The sequence below is a fragment of the Prunus mume genome, linkage group LG1, assembly GCF_029339155.1.
Source record: "Prunus mume cultivar Tortuosa linkage group LG1, ASM2933915v1, whole genome shotgun sequence".
In the NCBI taxonomy this organism is placed as follows: domain Eukaryota; kingdom Viridiplantae; phylum Streptophyta; class Magnoliopsida; order Rosales; family Rosaceae; genus Prunus; species Prunus mume.
In genome coordinates this window covers 12,014,218-12,034,404 of record NC_142698.1, presented here as the reverse complement: position 1 = coordinate 12,034,404, position 20,187 = coordinate 12,014,218, and the positions used below count along the sequence as shown (strand labels likewise).

Below are 20,187 nucleotides of genomic sequence, written 5' to 3'. Positions count from 1 at the left end.
TCTCTTCATATTTCTTCATTCATTGATTTTTTTTTTCCTCGGTTTTTACTGGTTTGTAAAAGTAACTTGATTGCTCCCAAATTTCTTTTTTTTTCCTGGGTTTTTACGAGATTATAGATGATCTCTCAAAAGTCTAGTATGATCGCATTCTGTTAAGATTTTAGAGGGACGAACATTTGGCCCACCACTAGTAACATTGATATTGTCTTCAACTTAACCACCTGTTTAGCAGGTGTGAGGTTTTATACAAAAGATCTCGATGTTATTAGGAGTGGATCCATTCATTATATGAGACTTTCTATTTTGTTAAGTTTCTGATGTGAAATTGTGTGTATTCTTCAACACCTTCATCACAATGAGTGCTGCTATTTCCACCTACTGTCCTATTTCCCCACCCACTATTTTGAAAAAAATAAAATCTTATTTTTCCACCCACCATTATTCCTAAAACACCCTTAAATTATTAAAGTAAACTAATAATAAAATAACATTTTAAAAAAATAAAAGCCAAAAACAAAATGGAGTTTCACTAAAACACCCAAAATGGGGTCTGAAATTATAAAAAAACCCAACACCTAAAACACTTTATAAACACACCCAAAACCCATCATTACACACACTCAAAACCCATTTATAAACACACCCAAAAAATATACAATTGTTGATTTTGGGTGTGTTTCTATGTTTAAATAGTGTTTGAGTTTTTTTTATAAATACATGTCTAGAATTGGATTTATTTATAAATTTGTAAAAACAAAAACCATCTCTTCTCCCTTTACGACGCAGCCCCACCCCCTCATCAACACTACACTAGCCACCAGCCCCTCTGATAGGACCCGCCCGAATTCTTCAAAACCCGAGACGAATCTGTGAAATTCACGACATCACACTGATGTCGGGCCCACTCACTAAAACTATAACCTCTTTTTTAAAAAAGAAATAAAGGCACGAGACTTTCTGCGAAATTTAGTGAGTCTCCTTGTAATTTGAACATTTCCCAGAATTTCAACCTGCATAAAACATATTTAATATCCCTAACCAGCAACATGCACAAGATAATTTCATGCAATTCACAAAGTCGGCCTTCGACATTCAAATAATCTGTAACCAAACTACCAACAAGGTCCTTAAACCAAATAGTACCTTAAACAAGGCAAATATAAATTCAAACACACTTATGAATGCCAAATGCAATTTCCATAATCTAACTTCCCAAATATCCAACATACGAAGTTTTAACCTCCTAACACAATCACGAGTAGTTTAAGGCCTCAGCATAAATCGTATAACAATCCAAACGGGTCTTGCCCCTAATTCGACCACAACATACTAACACCACCCTCCCGTAGCCAAGCGGGAGTATGAACAATTATCTAATCACTCCTCCGTTTCAAACAAGTTTCAGGACCAACGCCAAGGTCAGAACCAAACTCGATAAAACAACATGAGTAAATTTTAGTCAGCGTCTGCACTGGTGGGACCCTAGGCTACCTACGTACCCTTATTGAGGGATCAAGCTACACATAGTTCTTCCTACAAACATCCTAGTCCCAATAACATACAATAAATTTCAGTAATATGAAATGATAGACTTTAGAAATTTTCCCTTTCCCTTTTCTTTAAATCCCAACTTGCCAAACACAATTTTTTTCAAACATCTTTCTTTCCCAACTTAGTATAACAATCCTTAATTCATCTCCCTAATAATCACATAATCTCCCCATACGCCAGAAAATCCAATGCCACGTATGGGGTCTGTCTCACACGCCGGAAGAATCCCACGCTACATGTGAGACATAATAATCACATAATCTCCCCGTACGCCAAAAAATCCAACGCCACGTACGAGGTCTGTCAACACGCCGGAAAATTCAACGCCACGTGTGACCTAACCATCACCTAATCTCCCCATACGCTGGAAAATCCCTGATCAATAAATGATTGAGTTCCAGGATTCATATGAGACATGAGGTTTTTGAGATATACCTATCCATAATATTTTCCAGGGCATTTAAACATATTTCATAACACTCTTAATCAGGGGCGGAGGCACGTAGGGACCAGTGCAGTCACTGGCCCCACTCAACTTTTTTTTTCTTCTTTTAAAATGTAATATGTATTGCTGTTAATGAATAATCTATATTAATTAATATGTTTATTTTATCACGTGGGCCAGCAGCCAAATCATGTTTTCCTTTCCACCAAGCGTAAGCCATTTTCCTTTCCTTTTTCCAAAGGTTTATGGCTCTTATTATTATATATTTACCCTTCTAAAAAAATTGATAAAATCGTAACCCATTTTTCTCCTTTCTTGGAGATACACAAGCAACAAAGTAGACTTTCTCAATGCACTACCTGTGAGTTTTTCTCTCAAACTCCATATTAAACTATCAAGTTTTAATTAGGTTAATTTATTCAATTAAAGTTTTTTTAGTAGTTCTCTTTTTTATTTTTTTCTTTCTTTATTTATTTTTAGTTCATAAAATTTTGATTTTTTTTCTTTTTATTGATTTTAATAGATCTTCAATTTATGTATAAATGATTGCTTCATTGCATATATTGAGAGAGACATTTTCAATAGTATAGATGACGAGGTTGTTATGCAACGATTTCAAAATATGAAAACTCGTCAAGAACAATGATGATTGTCATGAATACATAATATGATTTTTGATGTTTTGGTATGTCTTGTGAGTTCAAATTTTTTATTGTTTATATTTTGTGAGAGGCCCCCACACACATGAAATTCTGGCTTCGCCACTGCTCTTAATCACGAGTTTGTGTCTCTTTCAATTTGAATTGTTTTGTATCATGATCCTACTGCCCAGGGTTTAGGCTAAGAGCATGGTTGGATAGTGACGCAGCACAAGCAAATAAGGTTTCAAACGAAAACCTTGAGTAACAAGGAAACTGGAATCCACCAGAAATTAAGAGAAACTCTCTTTGATTAATTTGATTAAAATATGAACTTCCAAAAAACGTTAGACGAACCCGTCTAAATACACAACTCTCAACCCTTGTAACTGCTAGGGGAGTTATTACAAATAAAACTGAACAACAGAATTAATTCGGAGACTTAACTACGTAACTCAAACTGAAAAAAACAGAATTTATTTTGGGAATTAACTATGTAACTCGAAACGGAAAAAAGAACTTTTTGGAATTAACTTCGAACTTTGAATGCAGTTTTGAAAGGCCAAACGACTCCAGAATGCCAAAATCCATCGTACATCACAACAAAGTAGTGAGTTTGACTCGTGGCATCGTTCCCTTTTCGAAATGGTATTTTGCTCCCTAATCGGAGCTCGGACGACAATTCTGCAAATTCCCACCACGTCCCTTTTCTTGCTCAACCGTGATAAAATCGCCATCTGTTCTACATCAGTCCTTCCACCTCAAGAACTCGACCCCGAGTTATGATCTGGATAAAGAACCTCATCTTCACGGAACTCATATAAATCTGCAACATTAAAAATATTGGAAATTCCCATGGAATCCGGTAACTCAATAACATATGCATTATCATTGATCCGTTTGAGCACTTTGTAAGGACCATATTTCTTCGGTTTAAGCTTGCTGTAAGTGCCAACTGGAAACCTCTCCTTCCTCAGAAATATCATCACAAAATCGCCTTCTTGAAACACTTTAACACGTCGATGCCTATCCGCAGCAGCTTTGTACTTAGCATTTGTTTGCTCAAGTTTCTGCTTGACCTCATCTCGAACGGCTACCACTTCCTCAGCCAAATTTTTCGCTGCCATACTGGTTTGCTGGCCTCTAGGCAGTTTCACCAAATCTACAACATGGTTAGGTATAGCAGTATAAACAATGGAAAATGGAGACTTCCCAGTAGCGCTATGGACTGCACTGTTGTATGCAAACTCCACCTGCGGTAATGCATAATCCCATTGTTTCGGCTTTCTCCACAGACGCCGCACCATATTGCCCAATGTCCGGTTTGTAACCTCACCGCCATCAGTTTGGGGATGGGCAGTGCTGCTACGATTCAAAGTAGTCCCAAACAGTCTCCACAAAGTGATCCAAAAATGACTCAAGAACTTGGTGTCACGATCAGATGTAATGGATGTAGGAACCCCATGCAAGCGAACAACCTCCCTGAAAAACAGTTTGGCTATATTTGATGCATCGGCAGTCTTTTTGCAGGCTATGAAATGCGCCATTTTTGAGAACCGATCAACCACCACAAATACAGAGTCCACTCCCCTTTGTGTTCGGGGCAATCCGAGGACAAAATCCATAGCAAGATCCTGCCAAATATCGTTAGGAACTGGTAATGGCATATATAATCCAGTGTTTTGTACCTGCCCCTTCGAAGTTTGACAAATGTAGCACTTGCGCACAATAGTTCCAACATCACGTTTGAGCTGTGGCCAGTAAAATCTCTCCTCCAACAATGCAATTGTTTTGTCACGGCCTAGGTGGCCACTCAACCCTCCACCATGCAAGTCCCGAATGAGCTTCTCCCTCAAAGAAGAAACTGGAATACACAGCTGGTTGCCTTTGAACAAATAACCTTCATTGAGAAAGTAATCTGCCATTGGCTCTTGATTAGTGCACTTAATCCAAATTTCCCGGAAATCATCGTCACCTGCATATAATTCCTTCGGACATTCAAACCCCACAACTTCTTGAGTCAGCGTGACTAATAATGAAGCTCTCCTACTCAGCATCTGCACACGATTGGTCTTGCCGGAAGTATGCTTGATAACGAACGAAAATTTCTGCAAAAAAGTCATCCATCTAGCATGCATTTTATCAATATTTTTCTGGCTGTTAATATACTTCAACGCTTGATGATCTGTAAACAAAACAAATTCCTTCTGGATAAGATAGTGCTCCCATTGCTTCAAAGCTCGAACAACCGCATAGAACTCTTGGTCATAAGTACTCCACTTTTGACGTGCATCGCTCAACTTTTCAGAAAAGAACGCAATTGGCCGCTTGTCTTGTGAGAGCACAGCTCGACTCCCACACCGCTGGCATCACATTCAACTTCGAAAACTTTCTCAAAGTTTGGAAGAGCTAGAACCGTGCGGTGCAAAGCTTTTCTTTATTTCTGCAAAGCTTCTCTCTTGCTCCTCTCCCCATTGAACGGCCCTTCTTCAAACATTCTGTGATAGGTGCAGCAACGGTGCTAAAATGCTTCACAAATCTTGTAAAGGTGGCCAAGCCATGGAAGCTTCAATTTGAACTGTCTTTGGAGCTGGCTATCAAGGATTGCCTTGATCTTTTCGTCATCTACCTGGATACCATTCTCACCAACAACAAAACCCAAGAACAGTAGCTTATTTGTGCAGAAAGTACATTTTTTAAGGTTCACATACAACTTATTTTCTCTCAACACATCTAAAACTTGTCTCAAATGCACAAGATGTTCTTCTTTTGTGGTACTGTAAATTAAAATGTCATCAAAATAAACAACGACAAAAGAACCAATAAATGGTCGAAGAACCTGATTCATGAGTCGCATGAAAGTGCTAGGTGCATTTGACAATCCGAATGGCATCACCAACCATTCAAATAATCCGTCCTTGCTCTTGAACGCTGTTTTCCATTCGTCTCCAGGTTGTATGTGAATCTGGTGGTATCGCTTCGCAAATCTATCTTGAAAACACCCTTGAGCCGCCAAGAACATCCAGCATATCTTCTAACCGTGGAATGGGAAACTCAGTACTTGATGTTATCTTGTTGATTGCCCGTCTATCAACACACATTCGCCAAGTTTTGTCTTTTTGGAACCAGCAAAACAGGAACTGCGAGGACTCAAACTCTCCGGATAAATCCTTTCCAGATAATTCTTCAATCTGTTCTCTCAGGATGTCATTCTCCTTGGGGCTCATTCGATAATGGGGCAGATTCAAGGCTAGCTCTAGGCACCAAGTCAATTTGGTCTTTGATGTCCCGCATAGGAGGCTCGTTTGGCAGATTTTCAGAAAGTAGTTCCTGAAATTGATTCAAAATCTGCTGCACATCTTGTGGAATGTCACCTTCTCCTCCGCCAATTTTCAACAACCCCTTCAACACCAAGGGACAAAAACACTCCGCTTATTTGACAGCCTCGTTCAACTCCCCGCTGTGAATTAGGGTTAGAAAACTAGAACTCCTCGTCTTGGGCTCAACAGATTGCTTTGCGGGCTGTGTGGTTGCCATTGCAATTTTCCGGTTGTTCCAAGAGAACAGAATTACATTATCTCGTCCCTTGAAAGTTGCATCCACATCAAATTGCCAAGGTCGCCCTAACAAAATATGACATGCATCCATGTCAATAACATCACATAATATTTCATCTCTGTAATGCTTACCAATTGACAGTGGCACTCGGCAAGTCTCAGCTACACGAACCGAAGGGCCTTTTTTAACCCAACCTAGTGAGTAAGGGCTGACATGAGGCTCCGTAGATAACTGCAAATACTCCACCAATTTCTTTGACACGAAATTCTCGCAACTTCCATTGTCGACGATCACATCACATACCTTGTTTTTGATTGAGCAGAGGGAACGAAAAATACTATGACGCTGCCCTTCCTCCTTTGGTGCCAAAAGAACTCTCTGCAAAACCAAGGTAATCTTCTCCATTCCTTCCTCAACTGCAAATTCAGCCCCTACATAATCATCTTTTCCGACTTCATTGTTTTCCTCATCTTCATCGGCTTCTTCGATAAAGTTGGCCTGCTTCCGCTCTGGACAAACATTAGAACGATGCCTTGGTTTTTGGCAACGGTAACATATGTCCGTCATGGGCTTAGCATACGGATTCTGGGACTGGTTTCGGGTTGCCCTCGTTGTAATTCCGCCGCTACCTTCGTTGAAATTTTTGTTTTGGCCAATGTCTTTGGTTTTGTCGATCCTCCAAGATTCTCTGCTGTGCTTTCCCTTATCTCCGAGCCACTAGAAGCACCAGCAGATATTCAGAGGTTTCGTCGTGTTCCTGCGGAAGTTGGGTTGGCGTTTCTCCTTCTCCAACAATTCAGCTTTCAATGCCATGTTAATCGCCTCCTGCAAAGTCCATATATTCTGCATACCAATTTTGTCCTGGATGGAAATCTTCAGCCCATTGTTGTACCTCGCGACCTTTTGGTTGTCAGTCTCGGTCAAATGGTTTCGCTCGCCAAACGCATGAATTCTTGGTATATTCGTGAATCGAACGGTGCCTTGCGCAGCCTAGGTACATACGGTAGAGAATCTGCTCATAATCTGTGGGCAAGAATCGTTCCATCATGTTTACTTCATCTTCCGCCATGTTCGAACCCCTGCTTTCCTTGCCTCTGCCGTAAATTTTGCAATTGATCCCACCAAACAGCCGCTGTAGCTTTAAGACGGAAAGCTACCATCTTCACCATCTTATGCTCAGGAACCTCCGTAATATCGAAAAACCTGTCCACTTCTACAAGCCAATCCAAGAAGTCTTCAATCTTCAGATTTCCCCAAAAGTTAGGAATTTCTGCTTTAATCCGATAGTCGCCAAAATTCTCGTAATTACGATTACGATTACGAGGATTATTAGCCGGTGGTGGTGGTTCTTCAAGTTCTTCTTCTGACTCTGACTCACTATCCGGAATAAGTTGCCTCCTATTATCTCTTCTCTCGCCATCTCTACCTTCTCCTCGATTATTATCCCTACCTTCTCTTCTTTCGTCATCCCTGCCTCCTCGCCTATGGTTGCCACCAAGAGCTTGCAACAACAATTCTCGCATCTCCCCAAATTGGGTGGTTAGGTTGTCGATCCGTTGGTTTTGAGCGTCCAGATCCGCTCGAGTAATTGGGGCTGGGACATCAGCTTCACGATCACCCATGATAAGACAAGAATACCAAGACGGGAGAGACCCGCTCTGATACCACTTGACGCAGCACAAGCAAATAAGGTTTCAAACGAAAACCTTGAGTAACAAGGAAACTGGAATCCACCAGAAATTAAGAGAAACTCTCTTTGATTAATTTGATTAAAATCTGAACTTGCCAAAAAACGTTAGACGAACCCGTCTAAATACACAACTCTCAACCCTTGTAACTGCTAGGGGAGTTATTACAAATAAAACTGAACAACAGAATTTATTTGGAATTAACTTCGAACTTTGAATGCAGTTTTGAAAGGCCAAACGACTCCAGAATGCCAAAATCCATCGTACATCACAACAAAGTAGTGAGTTTGACTCGTGGCATCGTTCCCTTTCCGAAATGGTATTTTGCTCCCTAATCGGAGCTCGGACGACAATTCTGCAAATTCCCACCACGTCCCTTTTCTTGCTCAACCGTGATAAAATCTGCCATCTGTTCTACATCAGATAGTCTCAGGGAAAAGCATAGAATTTAGCAGGGAGTGTATGAACCTAAGTAAGACACTCCTCTGGGGTAACAAGGTGAGACTCCCAATCAACAGCAGTTTAACCGTCATAGAATTTGTTAGCTGCTTCTGTTTATGAACAGTTAATACTATTATCACATCTTAAATATGGGAAAGCAGTTGTAGTACAATAATCACCGATAGGACTAAAATTAACAAGACATACCTAACTTAGCTTTTACAGCCTAAAGAAACTTAAACAAGGTTAACTACTATACCTTACAAACTGAACAAATTTATCTGGCATCACCAACTCTCAATTGGGAGAAAACTTCAACTTCTGTTGTATCTAATTCATCGTCTCCCGGAAGAGCCAGATCATCTATGTTAATCGTGGAGCTAACTGAAGGAAAACGCTGAATATTTGGCAAAACAAATGCTGATGAAGCATTGGCTGTGCTGTCTTCATGAGGTTCTCTATGCTTTGCTGTTTGCTGGAGCTGGAATGCATACTCCAAGTCCCACAGCACATCACCCATTGTAGGCCTATCATTAGCATCTTCTTGCAAGCATTTCTCTGCTGTCTCACTAAATTTTCTTAATGAGCTAGGATCAATCTGATTCTTGATTGAAGAGTCAACAATCTGTTCAAGCAACCCTTTCTTCTTGCAAAGCATTCCCCATTCAGCTAAATTCATTTGGTCTCTTGGGAGCATTGTATCAATAGCAGGTCTTGCACATAACACCTCAAGGAGAACCACACCGAATGAGTAAACATCGGATTTTTCTGTCAACTGTTGGGACATTATGTATTCAGGATCAAGGTAACCAAAAGTGCCTTTAACATTTGTGCTGACATGTGTTTCATCAAGAGGACCAGATCTTGAGAGGCCAAAGTCAGCAACTTTGGCAACATGGTTTTCATCCAACAAGATGTTGGTGGACTTAACATCACGGTGAATGATTCCCCCAGCTGCACCTTTGTGGAGGTAATGAAGACCCCTTGCTGCACCAATGCAAATTTGAAGCCTTTGCTTCCATGACAAGCGAGGCAAGTTTGAATCATATAAATGATCTCTCAAGCTCCCTTTTTCCATGAACTCGTAGACCAGTATCATCTCAGACCTTTCATCACAGTACCCAATTAAGGAAACAAGATGGCGGTGGCGAATCTTGGACAAAACCATGATCTCTGTTTGAAATTCTGGAAAGCCTTGGCCTGACCCTTTCTCATCTCGTTTACCTCGCTTAACAGCTACATTTCTGCCATTCAACAGAGTTCCTCTGTAGACATTCCCAAAGCCACCCTCACCTATCAACAATTTTGTGTCAAAGTTATTTGTTGCTTGCTGAAGTTCAGCAAAAGATATCTTCAACCCAAGATTTAGATAATTCATAGGGGAACCAGTAATAGTTCCATCAGTCAACCTGCTGTGGGTACTCCCTCCTCCAACTGCAAGCATTGGTGACCATTCCGAAGTTTCAACATGCTTTGCCTTTCTGTATTTCAAACCGAACAAGATTCCGACAATCAGAATGCAGATAAGTGACAGGCCTCCAATAACTGAACCAACCACAAGACCCACCTTTATCTTCTTGCGCCCTTTCATATTACAAACTGAAGCTGGAGGGTTACTTAAAGCTTGTCCCTCTATTATCTCCAACATTTCCAGTCCATTTAGAAAGGAATTGTTATATGTTGTGTCTTTGCTAGGGCCTATGCTGATGTTAATGAATTCAGATCTATTAGAACTCAATACAAAATCATGGTAGAAAGGCCAGTACAGGCCGAAAGCGGGTCCACCAACCTTCTTAATGAAGTTTCCATTTGAATACAAGTTAAATACTATACTACCAGGCGAACCGAAAATGAAACAGAAATGAACCCGGACGAGGTGTCTAGCATCCGCCCTCACACTAAAAGACCAGGTTATGTTGAAGGGACTGGATAGCCCCTTAGGAATATCGGTCATCAATGTGGCAGTCTGGTAAACTAAATCTGGAGCAATAGAATCATTATCAGCACCAACGAATCCATAAGTGGCTAGGTTATTATGCTCTCCCCCCTCATAATCAGGCTCCTTCGAGGAGCGGAATTCCTTGGCAGGGTTTAGATCAGACAGGTAACTATCATCTTGTTCCCACTTTCTCCATATTTTGTCATCATCTGGTGTGATTTCCTGGTCTCCAACATTCACCCTGTAAGTTTTACGTAGAACTAAAGGGAAACTACTGCTGTAATTCTGAGGGCTGAATTCCAAAGGTGCAAGGAAGACTTCAATGGCATTTACAAATGCAAAAGATGATCCTTGAGGTGTAAAATATAATTTCAATGAGCCAGGACCAATGGCAAGAAAGAACTCCTCTATCAAAGCAGAGTTGCTACTGTTCTTGGCGGTGAAATTGTTCAACAGTTTGAACTCAAAATTTGAAACAGTATGAAAAGCCGAAACATCAAAAAGAGCTGATGAGAGATTAACTGAGAAGGAGGAGAAAGCCAAGAAATGCAGACGGACAATATAAGTACCGTTTTCAGCGATCGTGAACTCATAGTGGGATTGGTTGCAGAAAATTCTTGCTGTTTGGTACAGATTTCGCGCCTGGTTGGTGCTTTCAATGGCCCTGCTTTTCTCCGAGTCTGATCTGAGCACAAAAAACCAGAACTCGAGTCTGCAGTGAACACCCGGTCATTGAGGTTTACATCAGCTTTAGACCCACAATTGACGAAATACTTATCAGGTTGCGCATAGGCTAAAGAAAGAAAGTGAAGGGATGAGAAGTGGAGGAGCAAGAAAAACAGAGAAAATAGAGGGATATGGATTTTATGGTTATGAAGGCTTTCCATGAGAATTAATGGAGTTGCTGGATTTTGCTAATTGGTAGCCGAAGGAAAGCTCATCTGAGCTGAGTGACGATGGAAATTATGGAAAACAAAGACTTGGAATAGGAAAGTGGTGGACTTTGAAGTTTCAAGTTGAAACACCAACCGTGGTGCAAGTCTTCAGTTAGAAAATTCCGAGCAAAAGTATGGTAGATTTATTTAATTCTCCCTTATATTTTATAGACTATGCAAGCAAATACAATACAAAAGAGGACATTTTGGGTGTTTCAGTTCTTTCTTGTCAAAGAGAGCCGTATGATGGACTGAAATATCTTCCACCACCAGCAACAAGTTTGATGATTAGTCTTTACTGTCTTTTTGTGTTTGGATGACAGCAGAAACATCAATGTCCACAAAAACACTTGACTACATTATTAGGTGCCTACATGAATAAATTTAGAATTTTTCTATTTAAATCCTACATTTTTCTTTGTTCGTTCTAATACTTAAATCATTAAGCTTTTAAGTTTAATTATTGTTTTAAAAGACAAAAAAGGTCATCTAACTTAATACTTAACCCCTCGACCCCACCAATCTTCATATTAAGTTTTAGAAAAACACAAACTCCTTTACACCTTATTGTCAGATTACTCTTCTTTTTCAATCCAAAAAATCTACTACGCTCTCATCTTCTCTTCACAAATCCTAAATACGGTATGCAAATAGTGGCTTGTGAGTCATCAATTGAGGTATGTAACATGAGATTATTTCTTGATTTGAGACTCCTCTCAGAATTATTGAGGATGTTGTGATCAAAGACTTCTTATAATTCTGTTTGTTATCAATACAACTATTTTTAATTTAGTTCACAAGTTATTTGGTCATAAATGACCAAAACAAATGAAAAAAATATCATCAATATACAGTGAAATATTTTCTAGGTTGGGTTGGGAGTGTATTGACTTGCATATGTATTAAAACGACTGGTAAGCAGCGAGTCAAGAAACTGACCTGTTTTAGGTGGATGGCCTCTCCATTATCCTTGTAGCTTTTGTAACCTATTAGTAGTCCACCCGAGTTTTCCAAAGTGATCTGAGCAGACAAATATACCGAGCTGCTCTCTGCATCCCAAAGTTGGCCTTGTTTCACACCGCAACCAGAAAAATTTGCAATGCCTTAGCTATCTTTAAAACATAAATAGCTATTGTTTTTTATCAACTGATGATAAGCAAAGTAATAAACATCTGTAACCATTAAAAAAAAAAAGTATAGATGCACAATTTCATATCACACAGTTTAAATCAATCCATTATAGCAAAAAGAAAATAAATCCAATTAATATCACACTGTTTAAATCAAATAGGATCCCATTTGTTTGTACCCAATTTTGGTAAGCGGGCCAAAAATGGTGTCAAGGTTTTTAAAAAGAGTTTTTTAAGAAAAAAAATGTAAAACCAGGCCACCAGCATTTGTCCTTTCTTAAGATTGTCCATCTCTCAATTGGGCCTCTCATAATAAAAGGAGAGAAAGGCCCAAGTCAAGAGAATCAGACCTTTATCTCGCGCTACAAGTTCAAGAGATTGGCAGGCGTGTTTTCTAAACCCACGTGGGAGGTCGAAGGGGATTATCACATTTAATTCGACTTGACCTTCTTCACTTCCAGCAAGAACAAGCTGTACTGAAGCCTCCGAAATCAGAAGAGATCAAAGTTGCCGGCTAGGTTTTCAAGTACATAGGAGTCAAATCAAGAAACCTCCACAACGGAAACTGACGGTTCTTGCCAGAAATCCTCCATCATTCCCTCTACGAACTGGTTAAGAGCAACGAACTAGCAGCGGACCTTAAACCACAAGCCAAAGGTCTTGTCGCAGTTTCCATCATTACGAGTTCTTCCACCCCTATAAATAATAAGGGTCTATTTTAGAAGAAGGGGACTCTCTCTCCAAAACCAAACGCAACGTCTCAAAACACTCAAAACTCTCAAGACAACAAGCTGCCTACTTCTTCTTTAGATAACTAGTTGACAACTCCTGCCCTAATCTCCCGTAGCTCTGCCATCTCCGTGGTATGATTTTTCTTTTAAGACATCTTTCTATTTCAATATATGTAATCGTTTGAGCTGGATCGAGAAATCTCCAGTTTTATTTCCTTTACTTTGTAACCCGGATTCAAGGATAATTGATGGATTAGTTTAAGAATCTTTTGTCAAATTTAACGTAATTTGCAGAAGAATCTATATTGATAAAATTCACTTGGTTGTCTAAAGAACGAATCACAGACTGTTTTAATATATAAAATTGAATTCCCGCCCTTTTATCCCTCGAACAGTCTAGAAAAACTAGCATTCGGGCCCGAAAGGGGATAGGGACCCTAATGGAATAATAAAAGAAAAGAATAAGGAATTAAGTTGGGCCCGAAATTGCACTAATGGGCCCGAATTGACTATTGATATGGCTGAAAGAGAGCAAATATTGAAGCAGGTTAATAAAACCCGGACAAGGGTTTTTACTAACCACAAACTTGGTCCTGTTCTATTGCCTGTTCAGGTCTGCTCATACTTGTTAGGGCAACATTCACGAAGGAGAGAATATTGAAGTCCTCTTAACTGAAGCACATAAAAGAATCTATCTAGGCCAGTACCCCCCTAGAGCACAATGGCTTGGTAAGAGGTCCAAGTAGGAGGCGCGAACTCCATCAACATCAGTCATTCACATCCACACCAGATCTATTAGGCTGGTTATATACCAAATAGTAGCACGCCTGCGCAACGACAAGAGTCAGTATTAAAAGAAGTTGATTGACAAGGCCTTGATCGGGCCCGTCCACTTTGGCAACTGATTCAACTTTCAATTTTGTTTGAGTCAAGAGACACCATCCGATCGGGGCATTGGTGTTGATTCACCAACTTCCCCTTCGTTTCCTCAGAGTAGAGCGGACCCCCGTGGTCGACGAAAAGGAACGAAAGGCGGAAAAAAGGACCAACACCATTAACAAACTATATAAAAGCAAGAACCTTAAATCAAAGCAGGCCTAGAACTTGTTTTATTGATACTTTTTTTGGGTTTTATTGGTTAATTTGCGTTGGCTCTTTAAGTCAAAAACATGTATACATTTGAGTTGATTTTGTGCATCACGCAGTAGCTCAACCTTCTTCTCTGTTATTGCATACTGTGAACAACAATCAAGCCAATATAAATGTTCTACAGCTAACTAAACCCGAAAAAAAAAAAACAATAGGGAGCAAGTGCAGAGAATATATCGGAAATGCATAAAATTGCAAACTTGCAACAGATAAAAGGGCAATGAGAGGCATTCACATATATACTTATTACCTAATTAGAGTATTACACATGTAAAATATAATTAAAATAAATAAATATACATATAAACGATTCGATTTAGTTTAGACTGGTTTACAAAAGCTCAAAACCAAATCAAACCATATACGGTTCAGTTCGACTTTTAAACCATTTAACTTTTTCTTAATCAAAATCAAACCAAACCGATTTCATCGGTTCGACCAGATCAATGCCCACCCCTAATATAGGGTCAAAATCAAGAGACACACAAAAAACCACAAATTTATACACACATTTTAAACCCTTACATGATTCAGCATCCAATGTTTTTTTTTTCAAACAAAAATAAAAAATCTTTCATTATTAGTTTTCTTTAAAAAATAAATCAACCAAATAATTAATTGGATAAACTACAAAAGACCCCCCAAACTATAAGGTCATTGTCAAATTCATACTCACTTTTGGGAACATTTACAAGTACATACTCTAACTCGAGGAAAGCCTACAAATTACCCCTTCCATTACTAAACCGTTAATTAATTTGTTAAATGTTGGTGTGTCAAAAGTGAAACTCATTTTTAATGTCGTGTACAAAAAAGTAATAACAAATTCTTTCTTTTTTCAAATATTAAACCATAAACAATTAAAAAGAATTAAAATAAATAATTATTTAATCAAAAGTCAAATTAAAAAGAAAGAAGATGTTTAGTGTTTTTCTGGAATGAATTTTCCTCCATTAGAGGTTTTCAAGACAAGGTTTTAACGAGGTCATCCTAGCTGCATCTCTTCTCTCTAGTTTTTCTGATTTTGTTGAATACTCGCCTCCAAGAGAACCACCCAACCACCAATTGGAGGGGAAAATTTGCAGGCCCATTTCAACCGCCTCCTCCTCCCTCCCTTCACCATGAATACCCATAAACCAAAAACGCAAAATGGTGTAGGAGGAGTGCAGCAATTGAGGGAGCCAACTCTATAAACCGCTTATCCCATTTTGCCATCATTAATTCATAATGGTAATGTAAGAACTTGGGGCTTAATTTAGCTTATTTAGAGCATCCACAATGATGCTCTCTATTTCTTAGCTAAAATTTGGCTAAGAATATAAGAAAGCTATTTTAGGAGCTCTCTAAAAAATTTCAACTCCAACCACACTCCCTAATTTGGAGAGTCATAAATGTTATAACTCTTTTTTGATTGGTCCATCTCTATTAAAAAATAAAATAAAAAATAGTTAGCATTAAATAAAGGTTTGAAATACTCATTAAATAAAGCAGCATTAAATTATGGGAGTTTCACTAAAACACCCAAAATGGGGGTTGAAATTAAAAAAAAAACTCAAGCACTATTTAAACATATAAACACAGCTAAAACTCATCATTACACACACTCAAAACCCATTTATAAACACACCCAAAAAGTTGACTTTGGGGTTGATTTTGGGTGTGTTTTTATGTTTAAATAGTGCTTGGATTTTTTTTATAAATACATGTCTAGGATTGGGTTTATTTATAAATTTGTATTAAATTATAGGGAGCCACTAGGAGTTATTTCTCTTTCCTCAGATTTAGGAGCTCCTAGAGGACTCCCTATTTTAGGAGGTGGATAGAGAGCGTGGTTGGAGTTGTATTTTTATGATTCCTCCTTAAAATTTGTCTAAGGAGGTGGTTTATAGAGCTCATTGTGGATGCTCTTATAAAGGGCAATCATTAATTCATTCACAGAACCCACAAAAACATGAACCCTTAAAAACAAATTTGAGGTTGATAAAGAGAAGAGATGGGAATTGAAGCAAAGAAAATCTTAAGAGCTTGGTGGCATCAGAAGAAATGGTATAGTTGATGGTCCAGAGCCTCAAGGCCTCGATGCTTATTAGGGCATCTAGCGAAAAAAAAATTTATAGAGGGAGAGGAGAAAGGAGAGGAGATGTTGCAGAGTTCGGGGAGCCATAACACATGGAAGCTTTGTAATTGGGGGGGAGCTATTAAAAGATGGACTTCATGGACAGATTCGAATCCTGGGAGAAAATTGAGGCCTGTGAGAATAATCAGGTATGTCACTCTGTCTAGAATTTTGTATTTTTTGGTCCATGGATTTTAGATCTAACCCTGGATATGGAAAATTCTTCAGAAAAACAGAGGCAAAGCTCATCATTGGGAGTGAGTGGACAAAGAGATATGCCCATTAGGAAAGGAAGTTCTGCCTGGGTTGCTAAGAAGAATAAGAGGTATGGAGCAGAAACTGAATCAAATAGAAGAAGTTAATGAAGGACTGAAAGATAAGCTCAAAGAAATTGAGCAAGAAAACAAGGAATTGAAAGCAACAGTTGGAAGACTGGGAAGGCAGAAAATGAAGAGGGATGAGAAAATTATGGTGTATCGACATAGAGGGAAACTAATGTGGGTGGGTCTATTTGTGGCATGGGTTCTTGGTGTCATGGTTGCAATGATGATGATTAAGATCCTAAATTTGTCTGAAAAAATTCCAAAGAATTTGATGATCAAATAGTGAAATGTGTAATGAGTTTGGTACATTTGTGTCATTGCATAACTTGAATCCAAAGTTGGGTACATTTGTGCCATTTGCATAACTTGAATCCAAAGTTTGGTACATCTGTGCCATTGTAATGTGTAAGTGTATAATAACATCACTTAAGAGATAATTTGACAATTGCATAACTTGAATCCAAAGTTTACATGAGTTCCAATTGCATACTCCAAATAAATAACCAAATTTCAATAAGAGTTCATGCTCAAAATATGCCCTCAAAATACAAATTTCCAACCAATATCCAATGTCTAGCCTTGGATAGTAAAAGATGGTTCCAAAACCTAACCTAAACATCAAACCTAAACAGCAAAACACAAAATTGTTCAAAACATTACTTTCAAATTCTCACCTAACCAAAAACTCAAGCAATTACACATCAAAAACTCCAACCTAACCAAAAACTCGAGCAATTACGCATCATGATGTTTGGCTAAATTTTGTTTGCATTTAGGAACATAATCATGGTCTCCAAGGTCTAGCCCTCTTTGTAGGAGATTTAAATCTGATACAGTGGCTTGAAACTGGCTGAGGTGAAGATTGGCCAGTTTTTAGTGGTCTAATCCTTTTTGTAGGAGATTTAAATCTTCTACGTTGGATTGAAATTGGTTGAGACGATGATTGCACAATGTTTAGTGGTGTTGAAAAGGATGAATCTCCATTGTTTGGAGGCTGTGAAGCAACTGGTGTTTTCCCTTTGTCATTCTTATCTCCTACCTTCAACAACATATAGCAAAAGTTTAGGAACATAATTTGAAAACATGAACTTATAAAATAGTCAATAAGATGTCACACTTATTGATGAAGAGCTAGGTTGTTTGCTCTTTCCTCTACCATCACCCCTTATTGCACCTCTATGTACACCCCTTCCATAATGCATAGTAACCCTAATACATAAAGCTACCTCAACTACCTCAATTACCCCTTGGTTGCTAGAATTGGTAGCACCTCCTTGTTTAAAGTGTCTTTTTTTATTGTGTCATTCTTGGCCACAAATAGAACACCCGATCTTGATAAAAACCCTTCTCAATTTCGCAAGGGTGGAATGTAATTAGGTGTCTAGGATTTGGAAGGACTGGAGCATGTACTTCAACCTCAGAAGCCTCTTTATTTCTTGATTTCTTGGGTCTTCCAAGATGGGTATTGTAAGAAAGAGGTCTAATTAGAGACAAATTTGTCATCTTCCATTGATCCATGTATGGCATAAGGTGGACCATTGGATCATATAAGGAGAGGTAAGTAGTTTGGCTATAACACTCATGTGCATAGTCATACACATTTTCTTGTCTGCGAAAAATGCAAGAAATTTCATATGAGCATGGGATCACACACAAATCCAATCTTCTGCAAGAGCAAATATTTGGTCTTAGATCCACAACAAACTCACCCCCATACATATGAGACACTTGGTATTTCTTCTTAGCTGCTAGCCTGGGAATACATTGATATGCTCCCTTCTTGTTATTCCCAATGATCTTCACTATCCTAGGCCCAATAGGATGTATCCAAACCCTACCAACAGTTCTTCTTTAACACATCCTCAACATCACATAAGTTCTAATTCTTTCAAGGCATGTTAAGATGGCCTTATCTCTTGTGTCTAGTATGCAAAAGTTGAATGTCTCACGGAGATTGTTCAATAAGATGTCACACCTGCAGTGTTCATTGAAATGAGATATGCTCTAATTCTTTGGTGGCCATTTTAAGAGCCACTCGTAAGCTTCATTATCTTGCACCTTCATCTTCTCTATCTCTGCTTCATACCATGGAATCGTGGTGGCCGTTGATGTTGCCCACAATATATTCTTTAAAAGGAGCCCAGAATGTTGCCCTCTGAAGTTGCTATAAAGGTGTCTAACACACATTCTATGCTCAGCTGTAGGCACAATTGTTTCAATGGCTGAAAGTAGACCCTTTTTCTTGTCACTTATGACCACCCAAGCAGCCCCATTCTCTATTTTTAAATCTGATATCAACAACTCAAGAAATCACATTCAAGAACTCTTATTTTCAGCTTCAACTATAACATAGGCAATGAGGAGCATTCCATTGTTCCCATCAACCCCAACAACTGTTAATATTTGTCATGTGTATGGTCCTTTCAAATGGCACCCATCTGCCCCAATCACAGGCCTACATCCATCCAAAAACCATTTCTTACAACCTGGCAAGCACACATAAATTCTCTGAAAAACAGGTTCCTCCCCAACCATGTCATTCTTAATTACAACTGTGCTACCCTTGTTAGAAGCTTTCAACTGTTCTGCATAATCCCATAACCTTGCATATTGCTCTATGCTACCTTCAATGACCACTCTTGACAACCTCTTGGCTCTCCATATTTGATGTTTGCTTACATTCATAGCATATTGTTCTTGCACTTCTCCCCGCATTGCTGCTACATCCCAGTTGGGATTTTTCCTAATTTTGTATGCAAATATAATGGATAACCATCTTGCATTGCAATAACCCAACCTATCAACTCTAGTGCACTCATGTTCTAAAGAAAGAGTCTTAATTGCAAAAGTGGGTTGATTCCTAACTATCTTTGAAGCCAACACAACAAAGGGGCAATACTTGTGCCCAACACACTTGGCTCTGACCCTAAAATTATAATTCTTCACAAACTTTATAGGTTTGCCTTCGACAATTGCATACTCCTTAATAGTTTCCTTCACTTCTTCTCTGTTGGCAAACTGCATTCCTAACATAAACTGAGGATTTCTGAGGTCAGTCTCTCTTCTAAATTGTTTAAAGTTTGGTAATTTTCTCTTCTTTCTCTTCTTTGACTTTTTTCCACTTCCTTGTTCATCCTCAGAAGTTTCACCTTCAGAAAGGAGTGCAGTAGTGTCTTCACCATCATATGAGATAGCCCATGTACCTTTATTAGGAGGCCCCATTTCAGGATCAATGTTTGGTTCCTCTTCACCCACATTTGCTCCCATTTTTGCTATCATTCCAGGATCAATGTTTGGCATCTCATCATCAGTGTATTCATAATCACTATCCTTTAACTCTTCATCCTTCTATTTTTCTTCATTTTCAGCTTCACTACCATCAGATTCAACTTCCACATGTTCCTCTTCATTACCATTTATATGCCTTGCATATTCTTGAGCTACATTTGCATACTCCTTAGAATCCAACGATGGCCATACCTCTTCAGCTACATTTGCATACTCTTCAGCTACATTTGCATACCTCTTTTGGTCAGTTGGATC

At 38.8% G+C, this 20,187-nt stretch overlaps 1 protein-coding gene and 1 pseudogene across 4 annotated transcripts; both read right to left on the bottom strand.

Annotated features, from left to right (window-relative positions):
* Positions 1 to 7,932: 7,932 nt before the first annotated feature.
* On the bottom strand, positions 7,933 to 11,340 carry LOC103337636 (putative receptor-like protein kinase At2g23200 pseudogene; annotated as a pseudogene). 3 transcript variants are annotated; one of them, XR_016123204.1, is made up of 2 exons: positions 8,581 to 11,340; positions 7,933 to 8,431 (listed from the first exon to the last, which is right to left on the bottom strand). The product of XR_016123204.1 is annotated as a putative receptor-like protein kinase At2g23200 pseudogene, transcript variant X3 (transcript). The 3 variants fall into 3 exon arrangements; XR_016123202.1 differs by having other exon boundaries at positions 7,933 to 8,289; positions 8,581 to 10,962; XR_016123203.1 differs by having other exon boundaries at positions 7,933 to 8,282; positions 8,581 to 10,962.
* Positions 11,341 to 18,648: 7,308 nt separating this feature from the next.
* LOC107880464 (uncharacterized) lies at positions 18,649 to 19,911 on the bottom strand. The gene is made up of 3 exons (XM_016791989.2): positions 19,757 to 19,911; positions 19,104 to 19,651; positions 18,649 to 18,932 (listed from the first exon to the last, which is right to left on the bottom strand). The coding sequence occupies exons 1-3, from the start codon at positions 19,909 to 19,911 to the stop codon at positions 18,649 to 18,651; spliced, it is 987 nt and encodes a 328-aa protein (XP_016647475.2).
* Positions 19,912 to 20,187: the final 276 nt, after the last annotated feature.

What these genes read in the sequence shown, in the direction of transcription:
- LOC107880464 (XM_016791989.2), bottom strand. Translation starts at nt 19,911, where the DNA reads ATGGGAGCAAATGTGGGTGAAGAGGAACCAAACATTGATCCTGAAATG. An exon ending in GAACAAGGAAGTGGAAAAAA is followed by an intron (nt 19,652 to 19,756) that starts GTCAAAGAAGAG and finishes GTTTGCCAACAG; the next exon opens with AGAAGAAGTGAAGGAAACTA. An exon ending in GAAATGGTTTTTGGATGGAT is followed by an intron (nt 18,933 to 19,103) that starts GTAGGCCTGTGA and finishes TGTTGATATCAG; the next exon opens with ATTTAAAAATAGAGAATGGG.